Source organism: Zeus faber (genome assembly GCF_960531495.2).
Source record: "Zeus faber genome assembly, chromosome: 22".
In the NCBI taxonomy this organism is placed as follows: domain Eukaryota; kingdom Metazoa; phylum Chordata; class Actinopteri; order Zeiformes; family Zeidae; genus Zeus; species Zeus faber.
In genome coordinates, this window is record NC_137209.1 from 8,735,259 (window position 1) to 8,761,363 (window position 26,105).

Here is a 26,105-nt window from a genome sequence, read left to right on the forward strand (position 1 = left end):
AGCAGACTGTACTCAAAGGGTGAGCAGACTTCACTAAAGCTTTCACCCCCTTCTAATATTTTATGATACATTTCATTTTATTATATTATAATCACGCAGATACACAAAATGTCCATACCTTTGTTTACATAGTAGAATTTTAAAGCAGAATTTCACCCCAGAACCGGATGTGTCACCTTGGATCGGTTGTTATAAAACCTTTTTCATTGCTTCCTTTACAGTAGAACAGTAGAACTATTGAGGGCTTTGGAAGGGTAAATAACAGGTGACAGAACATTTAAAAGCTCAAGCCACATCCTGGCTGGGGGTTTGCGTCAACCCCCGCAACCAATTATGAAGCCCCACAGTGAAACTTTGCACAGAAAAACCTAACAGCGTTTTTAAAATCCTTTTTTTATTATTATTTTTTTTCCAACTATTTTTACGACATTTTAGAGCAATACAGCACAGAACGTGAGAATTGCAGCTACCACGGGCGACCCTCCGGAACATAAAAAGCCACAAGCGAGTAGTCATGAATGTTTTATTTATTGGGTTTGCACAGTGGCGTGTCATTTTCGACGCCGAGCCGATTGAAAACGTCACAGCAAAATAATTGTCGTACAATCAGTGCATTAAGAAACATTTCGGGGAGGGGGGGGGGGTTACGGGGGACAGTCTGAGGGTGGAATGTAAGAGAGATAACGGTCCTGCCAACTGCATGGGACAGGTTAATGCATTGATCGATGCAAAACATGGAACCCAGACACTTTTTTGTTTTTTTTTTTGGGGGGGGGGGGGTGTGGTGCAAAAATTAGTTCTCTATCTTTTCGTTACACCAACACGACACCTGCCTCTAAACTCAGCCTAAAAGACAAGAAAAAAAATATATATTTGATCCTACCAACCTGTTCACTTCTGCCGTCTTTTGTGTTTCTGTACCTTGGAAGCACTGGTTTTCCAACCGTTTTTTTTGTTTTTATACGCTACCTGGGATTAGTGGTTGCATGGCCCCTTATGTCCACCAGGTACCGTCTTGAGCTCTTTAATAGGGCGGAGCGTTCGAGAATCGGCACGTTGGGGGACTCCGTTGGAAAAGGGCGAAAGGAAGCGATTCAAACCTTTGGTACAATTTGAAAGAACGAGCAAGGATTAAGAAAATCATTAGTAATGTAGAAAATGGCATTACTTTACTATTACGGAGCCTTAAAAGACGACATGTAACTTTAATCGCAAAATGATGATATAACCGAAATCCCAACCGATATCTGATTTCGTATTGCGGTATCTTTATTATGACGATATATCGCATTGAAATGAATGATTGATATAGCGTGGGAATTGGTGAGATCCCAGCAAAACCCAGCCCTTGCCCTCTACTCAAACGCTGAAACCTTCATTTTTTATTTTTTATTTTTTTTAATTTGCGTAGCTTCCCAGTGGACACAAGTGTCAAAGCCTTCTCTCGTCAGCTAAATAAAAAAAGTGTTTTCTTCCCTCTTTTTTTTTTTTTTTTTTTTTTTTTTTTCTTTCTTTCTTCAAATACACCACCACACATGTTTCGCAGTACAGTACATTTTGAATACGCAACAACAACAGTATCGCCCTCGCTAACATCACATACTGGAGAGAGGAGAGAGGAAAAAAAGCAAAAGAATCCCATTTAAAAACGTTCGGGTTCCACACGATCCGGTCCGATACAAAATCACAATCTAACACCCGCGACGGATAAGTCGTACGACTCTTTTTAAGGATTACGCCTCCGCTCGCTCACCTCAAACACACATTCACACCGCTTCCTTTTTTGGACATGTCGATTTTTCGGTCCTTTTTTACATTTTTTATTTTTTTAAACCAGTAAATCAAATCTCAAATCTTCACACATTCAACCGTTAAATGTTACTATCATGACTCTCAATGTTACTGCCAAAATTTAAGCTATAAGCAAATTATCCCTTTCTGATATATCGCCTATGATAGTGATCGTGAGAACAAACCGCTTCATTTCTTAGTTTTGCCTCCTGGACCTCGCAGCAAACGGCGATTGGATTAGTGCTCTGGCCTACGTGTCGCTCGCTCAGCTTAAAGTTCGGTTAAATTCTAGTAAGGCTAGGGTCTAGCAGAGTTTAAGATCCGAATGCTCCCTCGCCGCCTTCGCCCAAACTCATACGTCGCCGTCCTCGATGCGGGCGAGCTGGCGCTCCAGCAGCTCGATCCGCTGGCTCTGGGCCAGCACCACGGTGCGCAGCGCCTTCATCTCCGCCAGCAGCTCATTCAGCACGTCGTCCTGGGGGGGGGGGGAAGGGGGGGCGGGGGGAGAAACACAGCGAGAGGAGGATGAGGATAACGTGGCGAGGGGCGCGTCGCTTTTCAGGCTTTAGCCACTGGCTGTTAAAAAAAAAAAAAAAAAAAAAGGGGGACCGGAACACGGTGCTCAAATTGAGTTTAAGCCCCGTTTACGAGTCCAAACGCGATTAAGCCCCCGATGATAAGCTCACATTTTTTTATTTGGCAGGATTTGTGCTTTTTATTTATTGAGGTTTTAAACTTTTAACACAGTGTAAGCGTATAATAATAATATAATTCAACAAAGAAAAACATGTAATAGCAAATAACACACTAGACCTGTCAATAAGGAAGGCGTAACACACACACACACACACACACACACACACACACACACACACACACACACACACACACACACACACACACACACACACACACACACACACACACACACACACACACACACACACACACACACACACACACAAGCGTTTAAAGCAAAAATGAATGTGTTGGGAGTTGGTCACACCGCAGAAAAAGGTGTAATAACCGCCCAGCTAAATTTGAACGATTAAAAAAAAAATAATAATAAAACATCTCCAAGTATATAGAATTAGCTTTCAAAATCATGGAGAAAAAAATAAAATAAAATAAAAAGGGCAGTTGCTTCTATCCGAAAAGCTGGGACCGCGTCCGCTGAAACCACACCCAATCGCGTTAAACGTTTACATTGCAGTAAGTAAATTCCATGTTTGAAAGGCGCAATAGACAACCTTTTTGCTTTTACTTCTCACTTTGAAGTTATTGTTGATTGCACAGTGTAATGGGTCTAGAATATTGACACTGTGGCAGAGGCACCTGCCTCACAGCCCCCAAGTGGCATTTTCAGGGCCCTCCGACACCGGCAGAGATGTTGCAAGCCCACCAGTTTATTGTGGAGAAAAATGAAACAAGCCGGAAGCAGATGGAACGTTGTCATGACAGAGGCTTTCCTCCTGTGTGTGCGGGGGATGGGGATTTCACCTGTTGCTTGTTGCTTGCTCGAACGACCAACAGGCGTACAGCCACCCTGATCCCGGGCCCAATTACATAGAACCAAGACAGGTGTGGCTGCTTAAACCACCCCCACCCCAACACAACACCACCATCTCGGTTTAGATTGGTTCCTCGATATCACTATGCATTTGGACTGCCACCGGGTACGAACTCCCGGGGAAATGAACGATTTACAGCTGTGCGTCACAGGAAGTGCGTCAACAAAAACAACGTCATTTCATCTATAATCCAGTCTGTCGTGTATAAGCATCTTGCAATATTGTCTCTACTATCGGGTTTGGGGAAAGTTTGAACGATAGGGTGAGAAACTTACTTTAAAGTGACAAGCAACGCATATTTTTTTGTCAACGCAACTTCATTTTGTTAATTCCATGTTAAAAAATTTAAAAAAAAATTTTTCCTCCAAATGGAGCGAACAAATACCAAATACTGAAAAACAAAGTAGCTGCGCCAACAATTTCACATTGGATCTCTGTCCCACTTTACTTAAAAGAAACAAAAAAGTTCTCGTCCTCTACGAATGATACTTATTCAGATCCCCTGGTTTGATTTGACGGACAATATGTACTTATTTACTTACTTATTGTAAATTGCTTTGGACGAAAGCGCCATAGTTGTCAGAGGGACCAAGATAATAAGATCATTTTAAGGAAATTAAAATGTATGTCGCAGGGCATTTTAACCACTGAATTTGACCTAAGTTCCTTTAAACTGAGTCTCACTTCTCTCTTGAGTCTGTCGGAGGTCCCGTCCATCTCCCTCGCCATTCTGGGCTGAGACCCGGTGTCTCCCTCCGTCTCCCGGGCGGCGGCGGGGGCGGCGGCCGTGGCGTTGCCCACAGAGGGTGACGTGGCCCCGGCCCCGGAGTCCTGTGACACAAGCTTGGGCTTGACCCTCAGAGTGTCTCTGTGCTTGGAGGGCGGGGCGCTGTAGCCGCCGCTCAGCGAGACCAGCAGCGGGGCGGCGTCCTGCCCCGCGATCCACTCCTCGGCCAGGAGGGAGGGCTCCAGGCCGGCTGTGTCCGGGTACAGGTCCCCCTGGAACAGGTCCGACTGTGGAGTTGGGGGGGGGATTAATAATTAATATAGAAAAGTATAAACACTAAACCTAACAAAAAATCACTTATAAACAATAAACATAAAAATAAGACAAAAAAATAAAATATTACGGAAATAAACAACAAAAAAATTGGCAATATACAATAAACCTTAACCTATGAACAATAAAATAAATTATATATATATATATATATTATTTTTTTTAATCTATTTTGACGATATGATTTTTAATTGGAAATCCTGTTTGCACAGTGGTCTTAAGGTGGTTCTCTAACCAAACACAGAAGACCTTTTTTTTTGCCCCCCCCCCCCCCCCCCCCCCACCCCCAATGACGCCTTGGTATGGAATACGAGCCCCCCTTCAGGAGGAGCTCATGGCGCTGGAACCCTGGGGCGGTGCAAACACAAAACCCCGTCCGTACGACTCTGTGGGCGCCGAGGGGCTTGAGCGCCCGCTTTCAAACCACAACGGCAGTACTACCCGGGGATAATTCACAGGAGCCTTACTTTTCGTGGTACAGTCATGGAAATGGGCTCGATTTTCCTCTCGTGGAGTTTGTAGAACCTGAGGAAGAACGGGCGGAGACCGAGCCGTTACTCAGCTGTCCGGTAGAACGTGGAGAACGACATGCACGACCCTGGGAATGATAAGGGCTGCTCGCGTACCGGGCGATTTCACACTTGTTGACGTCCACGCCTCTCTTGCTGAGGAAGCCGGCCCCTCTCTGCGGCTCCTTGCTGCTGTACAGGTTGAGGAAGTGGACGTACGGGGACTCGTCTGTCACCTCAAAGTAGCGGATGGTGCAGTCGCCCTGGGAAAAAGAAAATAAAATAAATTTAACGTATTTAACGTGCGCATGTTCCTTCCCGGAATCTCCCACAAGCCGTACCTTCCCACACAGGTAGATCATGTTGGTGTCCGGGTCGTAGAACGGCAGCAGGACCCCGTTGCTGGTGTCCATCTCCTGCACGGCCATGGGCTCCGAGAGATCGTTCTGGAAAAGCAGACGTTGGGTTTGAGAACCGGGGCGGCTTCGGTCCGGCTGTTTGCGTGCGACGCCGCGCTCGGCCCGGTCCGACTCACCGTGTCCCACAGGGCCACCTGCCTCTCGCTCATGCGGCTGAAGCCCGTGGTCAAGATCTTCCCGTCGGCGAGGAACACCGCCCTCATCGGCCGGGTGCCGTCGTGGACCTTTTCTTTCACCTTAGGAAACGAGATCCGGTGATTTTATTACTGTTACAGACTGATCCAATGCATCCAATTCTATACTTATTTAGGAGGCTGGCGGTCTTGAAATGTACTGTTCCCGAACTAACTGATCAATCGAGTCAAGAGCAGCTAAAAATCACACACTTCAGTCTATTTTGCTGGGAAAAAGAAAAATCTCACATCAGTATCGGTATCGGTTCCTTAAAAGTAGATCACCCCCAGTTGTTTCTCAAGTTCATTTTTATCAAGCGGCTCTGTGGAATACGCGGCAATCAGCGGTCAGTTATTTCTTAATAATGGCCGGCGTCTGTTAATAATGACAGAAGAAGTTTGTTTTTGTCGATGAATAGTTCCCTACGTTATTTTATTTTGTGTAACAAGCGAGTCAATGTGCAGCCAGCCAGTCATTATCGCAAAATAACCCCCTGCCAAATGATACAAGACCCCTCCTGCTTCCAGACGAACTTTTTGTGGGATTATTTAAAAAAATATATATGTAAAATGTCACCTTGAGGACCGTGCCCCTGCGCGGGTCGATGATGCGCAGCGCCTTGTCTTTGGCCACGGTGCAGATGGCACTGCCGTCCTTGTTCCAGCAGACGCTGTAGATCAGGTCTGGGTGGGCGTCGCCCAACTGGTACACAAGCTCTCCAGTGGCAACGTCCCACACACACACCACGTTGTCGCAGCCTGAGAGAGAGAGAGAGAGAGAGAGAGAGAGAGAGAGAGAGAGAGAGAGAGAGAGAGAGAGAGAGAAACTTGCATCGATGGCAGTCTCCCACTTCCTGTATTTTGGAATCACATTCTCCAGAATCCTTTTACTTTGTAGTGCATTTGCATATACAAGGAAAGAGACTTGGTGAGGTTGGCGCGTAAAAGACAAAATATTAAACAAAGAATTAAACAAAATATTAATGAACAAATATTTATTATCTAAATAGACAATAATATCTATTTCACATAAGACCTTTTAAAAAGCTTTTTCTATATAAATTATTATTATTATTATTATTATTATTATTATTATTATTATCATCACCATCATATAGCTAAAATTAATTCCAAGTGCCTGGTATTAGTGTTATTAGTCGTAAAAAATAACAAAATAAACAGACATCACTAGCGACAACAGTCTTAAGGAAAATTAAAATGAGGAAAACACACCATTTTCTGATCAAATTTTTGTGCAAAATCCAACAGAAAAATAAATAAATAAATAAACAAATAAATAAATAAAAATAAGCACATTAACAATGGCAGGAAACAGACGTGGTTACCCGCGGTGAGGAGGATGTTTAACGCCGTGGGGTGCCAGGCCAGGATCCCCACTCGTTTGCTGTGTCCCTCCAGGGTCATCAGCGCCTCGGTCATGGGACTGGTCAGACCCCCGTCCGGGATCTGCCACACCTAGGGAAAAACAAACAAAAAATGAATAAACAGATTTCAACACTCTGAATGTGATCATTTAAACATAAATGGTGCTGTGTGAAAAAGTATTTGCCTCGTTCCTTATTATGGAATGTGTGTCAAATGCTTTGAATCAAATAATTTTTTTAAATCATTGTTTCATTTATTTAATTAAAAAAAACCCCATCAAACACCGATGTCACTAATGTGGAAAAAAGTAAACTAAAAATATACTATTTGGCTTTGTGTGTATTTACCAGATTTTCTATTCAGCGGAGTACACACTACAAGACAACAAAGTCGATTTTGGCACCAATTCCTGCCTTCCGACAATCCTGAGTGGCACCGATTGCAAATATTAAACATGTTCAATATCTATGATCCGATATACTGTGGTGTGAGGGGAACACGGTCTGCGGATTGTCACGAGGGGAAGACCAAGAGCCGATTGGGAGCTGAGCTGACTGAAGCCGAAGAGGTCATAAACGCGACAGCAGCCATGGCGGCAAATACAGCCCATGTTCACACCGTCTCCTCGACTTCATCCGGGACTCTGGTTATCTTGCTGCGGGGCCACGCCTCCGTGCCAAATCTTATATGGAATGCGAGATTCGGGCTCTGGTCGTTGCTGAACGGAATCTTTTAGACCCCTTGGGTGATCTGATCACAAGTGGGCAGCTCTAAGTACGTCTGTTCACACCGGGCATCAGAATGCGTCCTGTGTGATCTGATCACAAGTGGACAGCTCTTAGTACGTCAGTTAACACCTGGCATCAGAATGCGTCTTGGGTGATCTGATCCCAAGTGGACGGCTCTCAGTGCGTCTGTTCACACCCGGCATCAGAATGAGTCTCCACATGCATCTCGAGTGATCGGATCTCACCTCTCCGTTCTACATGCCAATAAACACTTAAATCATTTCCGTTTTTTCAAAGACCAAAGACAAAGACCTTGGCGCACGGGCAAATTCAAAACAATACAGACGGAAATTTTGGTGCCATGTGTACTGTATACAGCGCAGGGTTCAGGCTAGGCTTGGGCGATTGGACGAATATATCAGCAATCGGCGATTTTTTTGAACAATTTTATTTTGCTAATTGAATGGTCCGTCTCCCCGAGAATTCCACTCCCCAAACAATTAACCTGTCTTTAAAACCTAGCGGCGTCGCCGCCGACAATGACATGCGTGGCTTCTCTATGTCATTTACTTCCGGGTAAAATCACATGTGCTCTTTATTTTATTTGGTAGTCCACAAATATGGCAAACTACACGGCTTTGATGTCACAATGGGTGATGTCACACTGAGCCAATGAGAAGCTGGATCACGCTCCACGACAGTCCACCAATCAGAGGAGAGATGACTGGACGGATCCAATCGGCTTCAAGCCATGTGCAGCTTTTGGGTTGTGTTGACACTTTAAGACCAGCATAGGTTTTGCCAGTTTTGTTTTTTTTTCTGCGTGATGGTTGCAAAGAACTGTCCACGGCCAAGTGGAGATGGAGATAAGACTTTTTACACCAGCGGTGGAAATTATTTTTGTAGACAGAGGCGACGAGGAGCGGGAGATTAATCAGAGCATGATCGGTGAGAATCGTTTGCAAAACACGCAAATATATTGGCAATCGCCCGTTGTTGGGCGGTAGAGTAAAATGTGGACATATCACTCAACCCTAATTCAGGCTGAACAGATTTATCTAGTTTCCTGATTTTTTTTAACTTTTACTTACTTACCTTACTTTAATTTCCGATTTTATTTTAAATGCATTTATTTACTTTAGTTTCATACTTGTATGAAACTATTTTTTTTTTATTATTATAATTTTTTTTATAAACACGACTGTCCCAAACACTCTGTGATTGAATGAACAAAACAAAAAAAAAAAAACAGGACACACAGGTTTTTTAGGTTGTGCGCAACCAAAGGGTTGTGTGCAACCCTTTTAGGATGTGCGCGGCTGAGGATGTCGGTTGAGTAGTCGGTCCTTCAATGTGGCCCAGGACACATTTGCGTTTTACGCTGCTAAAGGAAATGCTGTCCGGACCACCTCCAAATGCAGTCTGAGCGATGGGATCTCAGGCCGCATCGAGGAGGCATTGGGTGCGTCACTAAGTATGTGGTGGCGAGCTGTTTGGGCGGATGGCTCCACGCACACTAGCGGCACAACACGGTGAAACTGATCCTGATGCGTCGTTGTGTGCGGTGTCTCTCACATTTTCACCCTCTGTGGAAAAATCTCCTGGCCTGGGTTGGGCTTTTTCCGACTGTTCATTCTTAGGTTTTATTTTCTTTTGTTGTTTATGGTAAGGTTGCCGTTTAGTGTTTTGAATATGTTGCATATCTCCTAGTTAATTCCAGGTTAGTGTATATTGGCATTTATTCTCGCTTTTTGTTGATTTCTGGGCTTATTTTATTGTTTTTGTTCATTTTTATTGTTTATCTTAGGTTTATGTTTATTGTTACTGTATGGCGCCAATTTTTTAATCTATAAAGCTGTGTCCTACCTTCACGGTGCAGTCCTCGGAGGCACTTGCAATGACGTTGTCATCGTGGGGACACCACTGGACATCCAGCACCGGCGCCGCGTGGCCACAGACGGTGGGCGTCGACTGGTCAATCCTGCCGCTCTGCCAGAGTTCAACATCACAGGGACATTTGGGTCACGAGTCACGACGCTAAGTCAAGCCAAAGGATTGTACGTCAGCGTTCTCCGGCACCGGCACCCCCGAGTCAAGAGCCCAAACCTTGCTGATTGGCACCACGAGGAAGGCTCCGCCTCCGCTGGCTTCGATGACGACGGCGATGAACTTGGGGTTGACCGCGCAGAGGGGCCCGTCCCACGTCACGCGGGACACCCTGACGTCGTCGACGCAGTGCTCCGCCTTCCACGCCTGGGCGAAGACGTGGCGGAACTTGCTCTGCCGGACCACGCCTCTTCGGAAGGACATGGCTGCGGAGGGAATGCGTGACTCCCGACTTAATAGAGTGAACTCAACAACAACTAGTAAAAGACGGCGAGGAAAGCTGGCGGAGGATCGTCGTCCGGCAGGCGAATAAGTCCTGTGGGGTTTCCCGATGTTAGTTAATGGTTAAATCACGCCTGACCCCCCAGGCGGCTTTAAAAAGTACATTGCCAAATATTAACCCACAGGTGAAGTTTCATTACCGTGCTCATCAGCTAAACCAGTGATTCTTGACCTTATTTTGGGTAAGGAGCCTCGATTTGATTTGATTTTGTCGCTGGGACCCCAAATCTCACCAGATTTCTATTGTTTATTGTTATTGATATTATTCAGTGTCTAAACTAACCATGAAATGAGTCAGTATTTTACATTCTCTAACGGTGCTCATGTCTTGTTTAAGGATGCGCGCGATTAGTCGACTAGTCTGCACCAGAAATACTAGTCCGAAAGTATTATTATTTGTGCGTGCAATGCAACGTTCATAAGGCACGGTGCAAAGTGCCACACATTTCAGCGGCATGTAAAATACAATTTGGGTTATAAAAGAATGTGGTCAACGGTTCGAAATGGCTCTTGTCATTTTTAACCTTATAGATTATATTGCGTTCAATTTTGACTGTTGTGAGTGTTTTCTTACTTTTCGACTGGTCGACTAGTCTAAGTTCAAGCTTCTGTTTGAACGTCTGGGAAATCAGTGGGTGAGGAACAACCCTAGTCTTGGAAGTGAGACAACGCTGAAGTTTCACTATTAACCATTTCGCCGGGGACCCGTCCGAGACTAACCAAATCGAGAACCACCGATCCAAACAGCTGGTTTTCGTTTTCTATACGTCCAGTTCCAATCCGGCGTCTCCCCGGTGGCACAGGGCACGAGGGGAGGTTGGAAACACGGCTCGTAATGGTGAACGAGCCTCGTATTCAACACATCAGGCAGATCTCCCCCCACGAGCCAGCGGACACAAGGGCACGATCCGCCGAAAACCAAAACACAGGAGGGAGGACGGAGGGGTGGGTGGGGAACGCAGGGCAGACCACTCGGAGGGGAGGAGTGTAATTCTAGCTCCGAGGGGGTGCAACCTAATGCTTTATGGATGTGAAAGCATTCAACGCTGGAGCGAGCGCTCGTTAGGCTCCGCGTCCACGGTGCCATAGTGTGAGAATTCCACGTCTCCCATTGTCGCGGCGTATTCAATTCGGGATTCAAATAATCACGGCAACAACAATAATAATAATAATAATAATAATAATGATTTAAAAATCACTTCGAAGCCCAAGCACGACGACAGAACAGTGGGTTCGGAGGGATTTCCCGTTGAGGCATTCCAGAACCAGAAACAAAGGCGACTGTGTGTTTGGCCTGATGCTGGATAAAGGTGATCAAGGTTAACAGAGCAAGGAGCGCAAGCTGAAGGGGGGTGGGGGAAAAAAAGAGGAAATTCCAATGTCGCGGCAACTCCGGTTAAAAACAACAGGCAACAATAATACGGGATGATGAAAGAGAAGATATGGCAATATGTTAATAACTCCCCCTCCCACCCATCCCCAAAACAACGGAAAAAATCTGGAGGAGGAAAAAAAAAAAAGAAAAAAGAAGAGGAAATTAATAATTACCTCGTTTTGAAGCAGCTTCTATCAATTAGAAAAAAAAAGGGGAATTTTAAACACTGGAGCGTGACAGGAGAAGGCCAATAAAATAATCCGCCGCCAGCAGTAACTTAATCCTCCGCTATGTTGAAGGGGAGACCACAGTCCGTGGATGATGATGATGACGACGACGACGACGGGGGAATGTCCACCCGTTGACGACGCGGGCCTGGACACGGCCACCGAGAATGATAACGAGGAGTATTTATTGTGGCGTCCGGTCGTTCCTCAGCGGGCTCGTCACGGACCGTGCGCGCTGCGTGGACGCCAACCTGCATGAAGCACGTCCCCCCTCACCCGGTCTCCTACATAACGACCCAAGAGGGAAGGAGAGAGGCAGGCGGGCAGACACGACGGGAGAGATGCTGCCAGCGCGCCCTTGTGCTCGACTTGTTCCGATCGCTTGTTTTCTTTTTTTGGGGGGGGGGGTTTCTTCTTGGACGGGCGGCGATCCGGGACACTTCCGCTGGCGGCAGGATATTCGCGCGGCGTTGTTTATCTCGTCGCTGGCCGCCAACGGTGTTGCGCATCTAATCGTTTGGCTCCACGGCTCGCTGGCGATTGGCTTACCCGGACAAAGGCGACGTCTGTCCGGAGCGTGCCGAGCGCTCATTGGTCATACCTCAGAGGGGCGGTGCCGAGGGGGAATTAGTGGAGTAGGCCGATTCAACTGGCGGTCCGGGTGCCAAATGTGGCCCGTGGATGAATGTAGATTGTCCCTTTGAATCAAATACAAGGTTAGCAATGGAAGAAAAAAGAAACACAAACATGTGACTTTCTGTTCAAAACTATATTTCACAATTTGTTAATTCATTTTCTGTCAAACCACAGTCGACTTTTAAGTAGTATGGTACATTACCTATGTTTTTTTTTTTTACTAGTAAGTTCAGGATCGAGTGGGAAAACATTGATCATTTGTTCATAGTTAGATTATTGTGAGAAAATAACTGATGGCTGAAAGTAACAACGGTAAATAATCATAAACATATGCCAATGCAAAGGCAGCACAAAACAATATGAGAGAATAATGTCCACAAATACTGCTAAGACTTAAAAGATCTTGAATAGTTTGTGTTGGTGCATTTGTCGATTTGTAAAATGTCGATTCGTAGTAACAGTCAACTGGGGGAAAAGTCGAAAACCTGTCTGGGGCCGAACAGAATGTAGTTGAACAGCTCTATAGGAAAGGTTTGGGTGTGGCTACCCAATTACCGTACACTCCATGGACGAGTGTATCAGTTTACACCAATAACAACAGGCAAAGCAAGTGTATTTCAGACACAAGGGCAATTCAAAGTGCACCGATAAGACATGAAATACATTATATAGATTTAAAAGGATAGAAATGAAAAGCTAAAACAAATTAAAAGACGTTATTACAGGGCAAGGAAAATAGATTTCAGATTGTAAGGCCTATTTCTATGGGACGCCTGGGAACGCTTCACAGAGCTACAGTCTGGGAACCGCGTTGACCGCTGGGGATCTAAGATAACCCCTAAACACCTTCAACATCCCATACTGCGTTTGACTCATGTCAGCAAACAATGACTAACTTTACTAGTCACGGAAATCTAAAAACGCCTCAAAAGGTGCAGATAAAACGCAATGCAATTCAACGCAGGTGGATTCACCGAAAAGCGGTTGCCAATGTGAAGGTTTTGAGTCTGGATTCAAAGCTGTTGGGTGAGAAATGGAGAATTGTTCCGTCTTAGGGGAGCAAATCGGACATGTACTTTAGGCCCAAGGCCCCAAACCATGGACCATTTACCAAAGACAATCGGTGCAATTTCACAGTTTTACCCTTATTTAGTCTGAGGAAATTGGGACAACATTTTATCAGTGATGGGCTCAATGCACTTTCATAGCAGATCAATATTTGATAGTAACTTTGATGAGGCCACAATGCTCGCTCGTGCTGAGACACGGCGAGGCGTGTGTCTGACGCTCTGGCAGCGAGCTGGCGCCCCCTGGTGGCCAACGTCACGATTAACGGTCAGGGCAAATATTTGCCTTCTCGCGATATTTCAATGAAAAAGGACGTTTCATTTATTTTCAAATGACATTTACTTTTCACTCAAATGACATTTCATTTCCATTTAAACGATGTCCATTTTGATCACATCTACGATAATATTTTGATAATTACTGGGGGAAACGAACACGGGCTGGATACAGTGAGGTTATTTACATTAGAGGGAATGCCTCGCAGACCGTTCATGACCGAATAATGTAGTTGAGATAATGAATGAATACCTAATATCTCTCCTCATGCAACAGGTGGCTCCGTGGCGCAATGGATAGCGCATTGGACTTCTAGGCAAGCACTGGCGATGTGATTCAAAGGTTGTGGGTTCGAGTCCCACCGGAGTCGCTTATTTTGCCCCGACGCCACACACGGTTCTTTTAAAATACTTTTTTTTTTTTTTTTTTTTCTCAAAGTGAAAGTACACTGAATAAACTACAGATTTATCATTGTAAGCGACGTGTACTTTGTACACGTTGTGCAACTCGCGTAGATCCATGACGAAACGAATACTGGACTCGAGTTGGTGAGTTAAAAAAAATATAACTGTACGCAAATAAATACCACAGGTTATTTATTTAAAAAAAGGAGCATCCAAAAAGATGGTGGAATGAATTAAACGTGTTCTCATCCGACTTGTGTTTGACCAATTCTCAAAAAAAAAGAAATAAAAAATAAACAATGAAACGGAACCAGAAGCCTGACTAGCGGTTTCCGCACGGGAGGAAACAGCGTCGCACCGGGTGTAGCCGAGCTCCCCTTAGCTTAGTTAGACGTAGCTTAGATGTCCAACGCTGTGCCACCGGGCGCGTCTCTACGTGTGTCGCACGGACAAGCGTTCGGCGCGGTCGGCCCGACGGCATTTTCGAAAGAACGTTTCGCCTCCGCGCCGTCGCTGCCCCCCGAGGCTTCGCTCGAGCCCCTCTTCTTTTTTGTTTGTCCGAACGGCCGGTGTTAGCCTGTTAGCATATGGGTGTCAACGATAGCCGTGACGTCACCGGGTGCCTGGTTGCCTGAGCTCACATTACGGACACGTCAAGGTAAACAGCAGCTAGCCAGTCTCCGGGCTAGCTGCCAAGCTAGCGTCGGTGACAGCAAGTCCAAATGAATAGTGTCGGCTGATGTTTCTCAGCAATTTGCCAATTTTGTTAACTCCAGCTAACGTCAAAGTAGAGGTCATTCCTCTTTTCTGTCGACAGCTAACAGAGTTTTACTGGTTCATTGTGGATTTTTAGGTTATTGTTTATGACCTATTGCATGTTTTCTATTGCTATTGTATATTGCCAATTTGTTTACATTTTAAAATTTACTTAAAAAAAATTGTATAGTGCTTTTTTTATATTTAAGACATTGAGATTTTTCTTGCATGGGGCCAAATAGCAAGCAACGAAATTGTGTGCCATCTTGGGTTGAACTATTAAAGGCGTGTAATCAGTACAGCTTCTTACCCTTTGACTTGTGACAACACACTGGAAGATCAATGACGCTTACCTGGCAATCCATCATCTTCAACACATGTCTTTTGCCTTTACTTTTCTAATATACCTTTGTATCAAAGGTTACCCCCCATCTGTCTTTCTGTGATGTCGGAGCCTAAATCCCCAACACCAACCCCAGCTGGAGACACATACAAAGGCTGGGTGTTCAAATGGACAAATTATATTAAAGGTTATCAGCGGCGGTGGTTCGTCCTGAGCAATGGATTATTGTCATATTACAGGTATGATCTCTTCATACTGCAATATTTGAACAATATAATTGCAAGCAAGCAAATTGCTTAAATTGATCAAAATTTAGTTACGCAAAATTATTCCGCATCTCCATTTATTTTGTCTTTATAATAACTAGGACACAGGCAGAGATGGGCCACACATGTAGGGGTACCATTAATTTGGCAACAGCGACTATCTCCGTGGATGACGCCTGCAACTTTGTGATCTCCAATGGCGGGGCACAGACATATCACCTGAAAGCCAGCTGTGAAGTGGAACGCCAGCGCTGGATCACGGCCCTGGAACTGGCCAAAGCCAAGGCTGCTCGCATGCAGGCCGAGTCAGGTAAAGCGCTGTGTGTTTTTCATAAGAAGTCAAGGTCAACAAACTATCCACCTGCCACGCCATTCTTTTTTTTTTTATTGAGGTTTAACATTGTCTCTTTCTTTTTGGTCCTCCGTAGATGACTCTGGGGACGACTTCTCTCTCTCCTCTCCGCCCGCACCACTCGGACAAGGTTCTGGAGCGCAGACCTCAGAGGTTCAGTCGACACTCAGGACGCTGGGCAGCAAGATGGAGGACCTGTGCACGTGCAATGACCTCATCTCTAAGCATGGCTCTGCCCTACAGAGGTTAGTCTATCTGCAGCCCCATTTGTGCTCAAGAGACTTGGCATGTCATGGCTCTCTTGTCAAATAGCATTGTGGCTGTTACCAACTGCTCTTTTTGATTAACTACAACCCTCATACAAGTCACATGAACAGCATCCGGAGTTACCCCCAAGTGCACTGTCTGTCATCTGGAAAGACCTGTTGTGTTCCCTTTTTATGATAATTTTTTTATATAAACTGCATAACTTCCTCTGCAGTATTATTTTAGAATTGCCTCATTTTGCTTGTATCTCGTCATTGCCCAGTCAATTTATCTTTAACTTGGCTTCTGTGAGATCCGTCCACAATACTATCCAACGACATTAACAGTGAGTTAATGGCAAAAATCGTAAAGAGACGTAAGGCAAAATCAAAGGTTTTCCGTTGTTTGCATCAGTGACGGTGACAGTTAAGGGACCGATCAAGAACGAGGTGATATTTAGGCCCGGCTCTACAGCAGGCCAGCACCAGGCGATCAAAGACGACCGGAATCATTGACGCTTGGTCTCTGGAATGGTTTAATTCTGACTTGGGAAGACCACTTCCAATTTGGCAGTTAACTTAATATTTCACCACCAAGTTATCAAATGTAGACTTTATTTATGTGCTGATATGCTCAATGTGTGTCGTAGGTCTTTGTTGGAACTGGACAGCTTGCGTCTTACGGGAGAGGCCGGGGATAAGATTCGGCAGGTGACGGAGAGAACCACGCTGTTTCGAATTACCTCCAATGCCATGATTAATGTAAGTCTTCATTTTTTGAATTTTCCCATGAAATATCTTCTTCCGCACAATGAACAGAATGACCTCGCGGGGAAAAATATAGGTTGCTCGTATGCGATCCAAACCTGGCCTTAAAAGTTGACATTATGCCCGTGCTTGTATTTTAGGCCATAAGATATTCACTGGCCTCATTCAAATGACCTAAAATGAATGTATTCATTTTTCTCTCCGTTTTAATTAATTAAGCAATTAATTAATTAATACATTTTTGACATTTTACTCGTCAGGTGTGTGAAGACTTCTTGGCCCTGGCCCAGGCTCACAGTAAACGGTGGCAGAAGGCCCTGCAGGCGGAACGGGACCAGCGTGTTCGACTGGAGGAAACGCTGGAGCAGCTGGCGAAGCAGCACAACAACCTGGAGAGGGCGTTTAGGGGCGCGGCGCAGTCCAACACGGCAGCGGACAGCAAGGGTGCGGTCCCACCAAGCGCTTCCTTTCAGTTTTGGGTCATCATTGTTTTATGCAGAAACCTTCGATATTTTGTATAAAGGCAAAGTAGAAATATAAATGCATTAAAAACAAGTAAAAACAGAGTATGCAAATAAAGATAAATATACAAAATTGCATGAATTTAAATCGCTAGAATTGATGGTGATTTAAAATCTCAATTGAGTAACAAGGGGGAACGTATCCGTTTTGTTTTGTCATCTTATTTTTCCTTTTTTTTTGCTCCAGGTTCGGCCGGGCCAGGTAAGGGCGAAGCCAGCGACGAGGATGACGACAACGAGTTCTTTGACGCCGTGGAGGAGGCCCCCGAGTTCATCACTGTGCCGGCAGACCCCCAATTTCACAAGTCAGTCGATAACTACGCCACTGGGAAAGACAATGACAGCAGCTTGAGCACCAAGCGATGCCAGACATTCCTCAGATGAGGGTTGGGTTTATTTGTTTGAGAACCTTGTCAAACATGCTTAGTCATACATGTTCGTAGTAGGGGTGAAATCATACAGTGGGCTTTTGTGAAGAACAGGTATAAATAGTATTTTTCACACACAAATAATATAAGTAAAATAATTTATTGAAATAAGACCTCACAGTCAGACCAGGGAGTGTGTGCGCCTTTGTGAACCTGACGTGACAGTGGGTGCAGTCCTTGCCAGCCCGGACACTTCCCAGCGAGGGAGGAGTGTCGGCTCTATCTGACATGGAGGCGGAAACATTGGCCGGTGGCAGGAGATGGCAACTTAAACAAACACAACATTAAACTGTAAAACTTGACAAAAAAGAACGGCTCATCACTCAGCAAAGCTCGGTTCCCTTCATTCACACACACACACACACACACACACACACACACAAAAAAAAAAAAAAACGTTCAAAAGAACCGGCTCGTTCGTGAACAACGTGGTAACGAGAAGTTCATAATAGAGATGGGACACGGGCATCCCAGGGGGTTATTTTTACGACCGGACACCTTGATTGATGGCACTCTTTAAAAAAACATTTCTATGTATATTTTATCTTGTGTTTCTATGGAACTGCACGCAGTTGAGGGTAAAAAAAAAAAAAAAAAAAGACCCCGCACAAAAATAGAGGAAATTCTGCGCAGTCTGACGTGGCCAGTGGAGCTGCAACGGTGGATTTAATAGGAAGCAGCACTTCCGCACATTGCGCCCCGCCCGTACGCTGTGCCAATGTATCTGGACTTTTACCGCGATATTGTAATACGTGTGTATATTGAACCGTGGACCGAACAGTTCGATAACATACCGCGTACCATTGCACCCCGAGATGATAGGTACCGCTTACGTCATAATGCGGTCTAGATGGAAGTCAGTAATTTCAATTATCGCTGGACAATATATTGTGTTACGATACTTGATATAGTCTGGGATCTTAGTTATCATAACAGCGTCAGATAGTTAAATGTTTATAGTAGGTATTAAAGTAATGCAAATTTCTGCTCATCATTCTCATCAGTCCCAACCTGCTTGGTCATGATATCCACATTACCAGTGATGGGTTTGCTAATATGTTTTGTGTTTTAAATGCCTTATGAAACCGTATTAGTCATCCCTGAAATATTGTCAACCTATTTATTTTATTCCCAGGGTTGTTCATTTCATTTTGTAGTACCATTTTACAAGAGTCGCTTTTATGCCTTACATACATACATTGTCCCGTGCACCTCTCTACCACTTCTACTGATCATTTTGTTGTTTCTCTGCTCTCGCTTCACAGAAGGTCCAGCAGTAATATCAGCGGCTTTAACAGCGAAATTTGCCCCGACGACCAATCGGTAGGTCTGAACTACGCCTCATCGGCGTTGTGATTCAGGAGCTTTCAAAGCTTGCTGTTATTAACACCCCTCCCTGTCGGTCTCAGCTGAACGAGGAGCCTCTGGCCATGAACCCCGAGTCGCCGTCTCAGGAGCTCGTACCAACGAAGAAAAGACGGACTTGCATCCCGGACAAGCCCAACTATTCCCTCAACCTCTGGAGCATCATGAAGAACTGCATCGGCAAAGAGCTCTCCAAGATCCCCATGCCCGTCAGTATCACCGCGCTCTGACCCGCCGGAACATGTGCTCTGTTTAATTCTCGGCAACGATGGGAAATGAATCAGGCATTTCTTAATACGTGCGATAATGATGACTCCGTTATTTAGAGTTCCTCAAAGCAGTGATGGTGAAATGTTTTTCCACGTCGAGGACCCTCAATTCGATAGGCACGAGGCCATGGACCCCAGTTGATAAGATTTTGTCCCCGGGAACCCAATCTGAGAAGGTTTTTATTGTTAGATATGCTTTAGTCTAAACATGCGTACCTGTCTATACTATTGTCAGTGAGACAGCAGTGAAAGTATGGTCGAAACAGGAATGATTGTACATTCTCTAATGGCGCTAAGGTCTTGTAAATTAAATAATGGCAAAGTTGAACTTTTAATTATTTTGCTGGGGACCCCCTGGAACCTCCTGAAGGACACCTGGTGGTCACTGGACCCCACGTTGAGACCCTTAAAGGCCTTAAAGGATAGATTCTCCATTTTTCAACACAAGCCTATTCAAAATGTTGGTCCCTATGATTTTGCACGACCTGCTGAACGCCATACTATTGAGCAACTGTCTTGAGAATATTGTGAGCTTCTCCTTTTTTCTTTGTTAAACTGCTCTTCAGGGAGGTTTTGGCCTTCAAGCCTACCTTTTCTCCTTTTCAAAAATGAGACGCTCACAATGTCTCAGACCGTTTCTTTGCTTCCCGAAACCATAATTTCTTTTTAAAACGAGGGTTGAATGAAAAGAGAGAAACCGGAGGACAAAATTGGAAACTCCAGCCTTTGATACAGTTTTATGGTCATCCGTAATACTTGGGAGGATTTGATTCTGATTGATTCCCCGCCCCTTCCAGGTGAACTTCAACGAACCCATCTCCATGCTACAGCGGCTGTCGGAGGACCTGGAGTACCATGAGCTGCTGGACAAGGCGGCCAAGTGCCAAAGCTCACTGGAGCAGCTGTGCTACGTGGCGGCCTTCTCTGTCTCCTCCTACTCCACCACGGTGCACCGCACAGGCAAGCCCTTCAACCCCCTGCTGGGCGAGACCTACGAGCTGGACCGCCTGCGAGAAAGCGGCTACCGCTCCCTCTGCGAGCAGGTGAGAGAGAGGGACACCGGAGGGGAAACGAAGGGTCAACATACAGTATAGGAAAGTAGCTTAAGAACGTGTAATGGGGAAATTGGATTGAAATTGAAAATCGGGGTTCTTACCAGGTCCTTGAGGTGCTTGAAGTGCTTGGAATGAAATAAGTTGAAAATAGCGACTTTTGTGCTTAGGTGCTTGAAAAGTCCTTGAAAAAAGCGAAAACCTGCAGACCTGCCATTGTGCATGCATTTTGTGTACCAGCCACGCAATTCTTGGTCAAAATACGCAGGTATGAAATGCCAGCTGAAGCTACGCTAAAAATAGATATATTATTGTCATTTCATGACGGAAATCAATCAATCAATACAAAACTATATTATACATTTACTGGGTATTTAAACAACACCCCTGGGATTGGACCAGATGCTACAACCTGTGGTTCTGTAAGGCCTCCCTCTCCTCTCACTTACTCAACATCCACTGAGCACAGCGGTCATTTTTTGTCCACTGACGCTGCAATGCTGAGGTAAAATGGGAAGTAGGGGAGTAATAAGAACAAAAATGTGACTGTCATGTTAACATATTAAACGTTCGTAATAGAGATGCTACGATCGATCGGCCGCTTTTCAGCTTGATTGGCCATGACCAGTGACTGGCCGATCAGATACATTTTCAGATTCTGTGCTGGTCAAAATCACACAGCCGATACTATGCTCATGTAGAGTACATGAGCATAGTATGGGCCGTGTGAATTTCTCTCTGTAAAAATGCTCCGATACTCAAACCCGATACCAACATAATGTGACGTAGTTGACGCTCGAAAAAAGAGAGCGGAAGAAAGAAAATATCGGCTGTTTGGAGGTACTTCAAGATCAACGAAGATAGGATAAATATTTTATCGCCTGACAATATTCCAAAATTGCGCAGACTGTGTATTTGTTGCAGTCACAGCGGAGCATATGCTCCGGTTGTTCATAGTGCATGAGTTCCTGATTGCAATTTATTTTGGATGCAAGTACCATTATAAATAGAATAGAAAACTATATTTGCACTTAAAAGCAGCAATCTCACTATTGTGCTAACTGAAAATTGCAGCAGTAGTCAGTATGTGCAGCTGTTCTGTCACGTGAGTGTGATCAGATTACTCAATATATTTGTCACTGACGTACAACAGATATGCCCAAAGAGACCAAATGATAAGAAAGTTTGATTCCTCCGATCGCGGATATAAACTCAAAATGATCGGACGACAATGTTTTATTACGAACCACCAATTGAATGAAAAATCTCAATCGGCAGGTCAGACGGAAAACATGTTTGGTAACTTTACGAGGTGATGCATTTCAAGGGGTTTATCCTGGTGATATGAATGCGTGTACTGTATATAGTTCGACATCGTAGCTCACATACAATGTGATAATCCTCGTTACAAGACAGCTACAGTACGGTGTGAATAACTGATGCAGTTACATGTAAACACTCGCATGGCGTCACAGAAGAAACAAGTTATGTATTTTAACCCCACATCAAACTATATCCACATAAATGTTATCGTCTCATCCTATATATCTCGTTTGAAAATATATCTGTATACCGCCCAGCCCGAGCATGATGTGAACCATCGTCCGATATGCATACGCGTGTAAATTCCACCGGCACGAATCGGATATGTGATGCGGTAACCAGTCACGGCCGATCAAGCTGAAAGCCGTCCGACTCCGGTCACCGGCCGATCGATTAGTGCGTCTCTAAGAAACCCATCAGAGCATCGTCACCCCGTCTCTCCTGTGGTGACGACAGATAAGACAGGAATAGTTGAAGGGGACGGAGCACCAGAGAGTTGAGTGAGTGTGTGTGTGTGTGTGTGTGTGTGTGTGTGTGTGTGTGTGTGTGTGTGTGTGTGTGTGTGTGTGTGTGTGTGTGTGTGTGTGTGTGTGTGTGTGTGTGTGTGTGTGTGTGTGTGTGTGTGTGTCTTTCTTGTCAAATACAATCATTTTCTAGGTGAGCCACCACCCCCCTGCAGCTGCGCATCACGCAATCTCCAATCGAGGCTGGACTCTGAGGCAGGAGATCACTGTAGCCAGCAAGTTCAGGGGAAAATATCTATCAATCATGCCACTAGGTAAGAGATGAGGTGTTTGACATTTTGGACACTGCCTCGGCCTGTAGCCAGGTGCAGCATGCATGTCTCAATCGCAACAAGAGTAAAAGGGCAACATTTCAGTCATTCCTGTGAAATAAGTGAAATTGAACAATGCAATTGACGTAAGAATGATCGACTGAATCCATAATCCACAATGAGTGAAGTCGTGCGTGGTTGGTTGTTTTTTTTTTTTGTTTTTTTTGATTATCAATGGGTTTTTTTGTGGGGTTTTTTTGTGTCTTGCTCCTAGGAACGATCCACGCGATCTTTGAGAAGGGCAACAATCACTACACCTGGAAGAAAGTCACCACGACCGTGCACAACATCATCGTAGGCAAGCTATGGATCGACCAGGTGGGGGAGACAGAATTAACTCCATCGGGGGGGGGGGGGGGGGGGGGCGTTGATGCCGTTCGGTTGCGTTTGAAAACGACGGCCGGCGAACACGAAATGACCGAGTCTTTCCCGCTCTCTCCCTCTGCCGCGCTCCGCCCTCGGCTCCTCTCCAGTCGGGGGAGATTGACGTGGTGAACCACACGACAGGCGACCACTGCCACCTCAAGTTTGCCCCCTACAGCTACTTCTCCAGGGACGTGCCCAGAAAGGTGAAATGAACTTTCAAATCAATGAATATGTTGTCGATATTGTGACGGGAGACCTAGATCGTCAACCAAGATCGTTGGCCTCGGGAAATGCGCTAGTGCTTTCCCTGCTCCTAAAAAAGCCGAATAACAATCTTTGACGGCTTGGTCATCACCAATATCGGGGAGGTTTGATATTTTTCTCGCATCCCCTGTTCCGGCCTGGTTTTCTGTCACGTCAGTCGTCTTCATGTCTCAGCGCTCAACCGTCTCCTCCTCCTCCTCCTCCTCCTCCACCTTCCAGGTGACGGGCGTGGTGATGGACAAGAGCGACAAGGCCCACTACGTGCTGTCGGGCACGTGGGACGAGAAGATGGAGCTGTCCAGGGTGATGCAGAGCAGCCGGGGCGGCGAGAACGGCGCCGAGGGCAGGCAGAAGACGGTCTACCAGACCCTGAAGGCCCGGGAGGTCTGGAGGAGGAACCCCCTGCCGTGAGTGCCTCACGTTTATGGGAAATTAAGGCGGATTCAAAATGGAGGAGTTGCTTGCACGGGGTGCCAATCATGGATCTGCCGTCGTCAGTCCCAACGGGGCTGATTGGGATGTGGCTCAAAACAAACTGGGAATGGGTTTTGCTGGGAGAGAGACTTGGTTTGCACTCTTTATTTTAGTTATTTATTTATTTATTTGAATTAATTTTATATGTTTTTACAGACCGCTAGGGCAGGGTAAATATTTCAATAATTTGAACACTTTCAAAATGTGTTTGTGTAAAAAAAAATCATTTGGATGGGGACAAGTGGTGGCATTGTACGCAACTGAATGCTTCCGTTCACATGATGGGTATAGTAGAAAAAAAGGTATCGACTTAACAAATACTCTGTTGGTATCAGTATCACTTAAAGGTATTGGTATTTGTATCGTCATTTTTTTTCAAACAATACTCAGCCCTACCGAGCACCAAACATTTTCCGCATTTCTCATCAAACCTCTCCCATGACTGTCTTCTGCCGGTTATTCAAGAAAACGCCAGCTTCGTCACTTGGATAAACCTATATCAAGCATCGGTCTTGTTGTTATATTGTTATAGCCACATCCCGGGGGAGGAAGTATAAGGTTCTCATCAATTTTAATTCTCTCAGCAGCTCAGGTCAAAACAGTCATCAAAATAGTCATAAAGCAAAACGATAAGAATAAAAATCTAAAAAGAAAATGGCAATATATGGAAAAAATTGTAAAATAGACAATAAACCTAACAGTTGACTGTGCATAATGAGGTATGGCAGTGTACCCGAAACCTCGTGAATAACAACAGATACAACGTAAAAATAACAAAAAATCTGGTCAAAAAAAATATACGTTCTGATACAACCACTTATGAAATAACCCTGAACCGGTAAAACCTGACATTAAATATGGCTGAACAGTTAACAAAATGTTGGCAATGAGCCTATAAACCAAAGTACATTTCCAACAGATCAACTGCAGTGCAGTGATTTACTGTTCTACAGTTGTTTAAAGAGTGAGTGTGTGTGTGTGTGTGTGTGTGTGTGTGTGTGTGTGTGTGTGTGTGTGTGTGTGTGTGTGTGTGTGTGTGTGTGTGTGTGTGTGTGTGTGTGTGTGTGTGTGTTCAAGATGTGTGTGTGTGTGTGTGCACTATGTGTGTGTGCACTGTGTGTGTGTGTGCACTGTGTATACATATATTTGTATATATAAAAATAGAAAATTTGACTAAAGGTTATATTTTAATTAATAAAGATGACATTGGAAATTGATTATTTGTATTGCGTGGAGTGCTTGAAAATGGGGGAAAATAGTGCTTAAAAGAAGTACTTGAAAGTCCTTGAATTTCATTTTGTAATGACCGAATCCCAACATGTAATGGTGCATCCTCTCCTTCCGAGCAGTGAGGGGGCGGAGGCCATGTACTTCTTCACCGACCTGGCGCTCACCCTGAATGAGGCCGAGGAGGGCGTGGCGCCGACCGACAGCCGGCAGCGCCCCGACCAGCGGCTGATGGAGGATGGCCGCTGGGACGAGGCCAACGCCGAGAAGCAGCGTCTGGAGGAGAAGCAGCGCGCCGTGCGCCGCGAGCGGGAGCGTGAGGCCGTCAGCCTGCGAGCCGCCGGTCAGCCGGAAGAAGGTAAGGGAAGCGGCGGACGGCCACGCCCTCCCCCTCTTTCCTGTCCACGCCTTGCTCCCCTTTTTTTCTTTTATCCTCTCTACCCTGATTCGGGGGGAAAGAAATATATATATATATATTATTCTGTGATTCCCTCTACTCTCCCAAAAGCTGTCGATGAGGACTCTTTTACTGATCACTCTCAGAAAAGCAAGTATTCTCCCTTCGCTTCATTTTTTCTTTTATTTCCTTTCACTCGTTATTTCCACGCCCCGGGCACCCCCCACTTTATTTATTTATTTTATTTTATTTTTAAACCGATTTGATTTCCTTAATCATTTCCCTCCTCTCCCCCGCCAGGCGCTCCCCACGACAACTACAAGGCGCTGTGGTTCGAGCACTGCGAGGACCCCACCACAGGTGAGCCGCTGCACATCTACAAGGGCGGCTACTGGGAGGCCAAGGAGCAAGGCAGCTGGGAGTCCTGCCCCAACATATTCTGACGTCCCCACCCCGTCCCCAACCCCCCATCCCCGCCCCCATCCCCCTCCCACGGCTCTCTGTTCTAAGAGGTCCTGAGGATAGATCCCATCTCCCCCCTCCACCGTTATGTGCCGACCGTGCTCCATTGGTGAGATAACGTGGTGTCCCCAATGCCGCCGTCTGAGCCTCGTGTGCTTGGATCAGAGCAGAACTCTAACAAAGGGGTGAAACCTGGTTAATATATATATATATATATATATATATATATATATATATATATATATATATAAATAAATAGATAAGAGAGAGATATAAACCCATAACTGTCCTTAAAATGTCGATCGGTGGCCTTGGAGAAATTGGAGAGGGTTTTTCATATTTTTTGTTAACATCCCCCCCCCCCCCGCTGATTTAGTGTCT

General features: G+C 45.2%; 2 protein-coding genes across 2 annotated transcripts; one reads left to right on the top strand and one right to left on the bottom strand.

Moving 5' to 3' along the window:
- Positions 1-1,378: 1,378 nt before the first annotated feature.
- Positions 1,379-12,017, bottom strand: coro1b (coronin, actin binding protein, 1B). The gene is made up of 11 exons (XM_080023416.1): positions 11,574-12,017; positions 9,744-9,949; positions 9,504-9,626; positions 6,870-6,999; positions 6,101-6,282; positions 5,467-5,586; positions 5,273-5,377; positions 5,049-5,194; positions 4,890-4,947; positions 4,047-4,376; positions 1,379-2,266 (listed from the first exon to the last, which is right to left on the bottom strand). The coding sequence occupies exons 2-11, from the start codon at positions 9,945-9,947 to the stop codon at positions 2,144-2,146; spliced, it is 1,521 nt and encodes a 506-aa protein (XP_079879542.1). The 5' UTR covers positions 9,948-9,949; positions 11,574-12,017; the 3' UTR covers positions 1,379-2,143.
- Positions 12,018-14,402: 2,385 nt separating this feature from the next.
- On the top strand, positions 14,403-25,914 carry LOC307247274 (oxysterol-binding protein 1-like). Its single transcript, XM_080023386.1, has 16 exons — positions 14,403-14,669; positions 15,188-15,349; positions 15,478-15,686; positions 15,805-15,973; positions 16,624-16,735; positions 17,002-17,185; positions 17,450-17,567; positions 18,956-19,013; positions 19,100-19,264; positions 20,122-20,367; positions 22,357-22,477; positions 22,749-22,852; positions 23,008-23,103; positions 23,384-23,571; positions 24,988-25,223; positions 25,563-25,914. The coding sequence occupies exons 2-16, from the start codon at positions 15,213-15,215 to the stop codon at positions 25,703-25,705; spliced, it is 2,286 nt and encodes a 761-aa protein (XP_079879512.1). The 5' UTR covers positions 14,403-14,669; positions 15,188-15,212; the 3' UTR covers positions 25,706-25,914.
- The last annotated feature ends 191 nt before the right edge of the window (positions 25,915-26,105 follow it).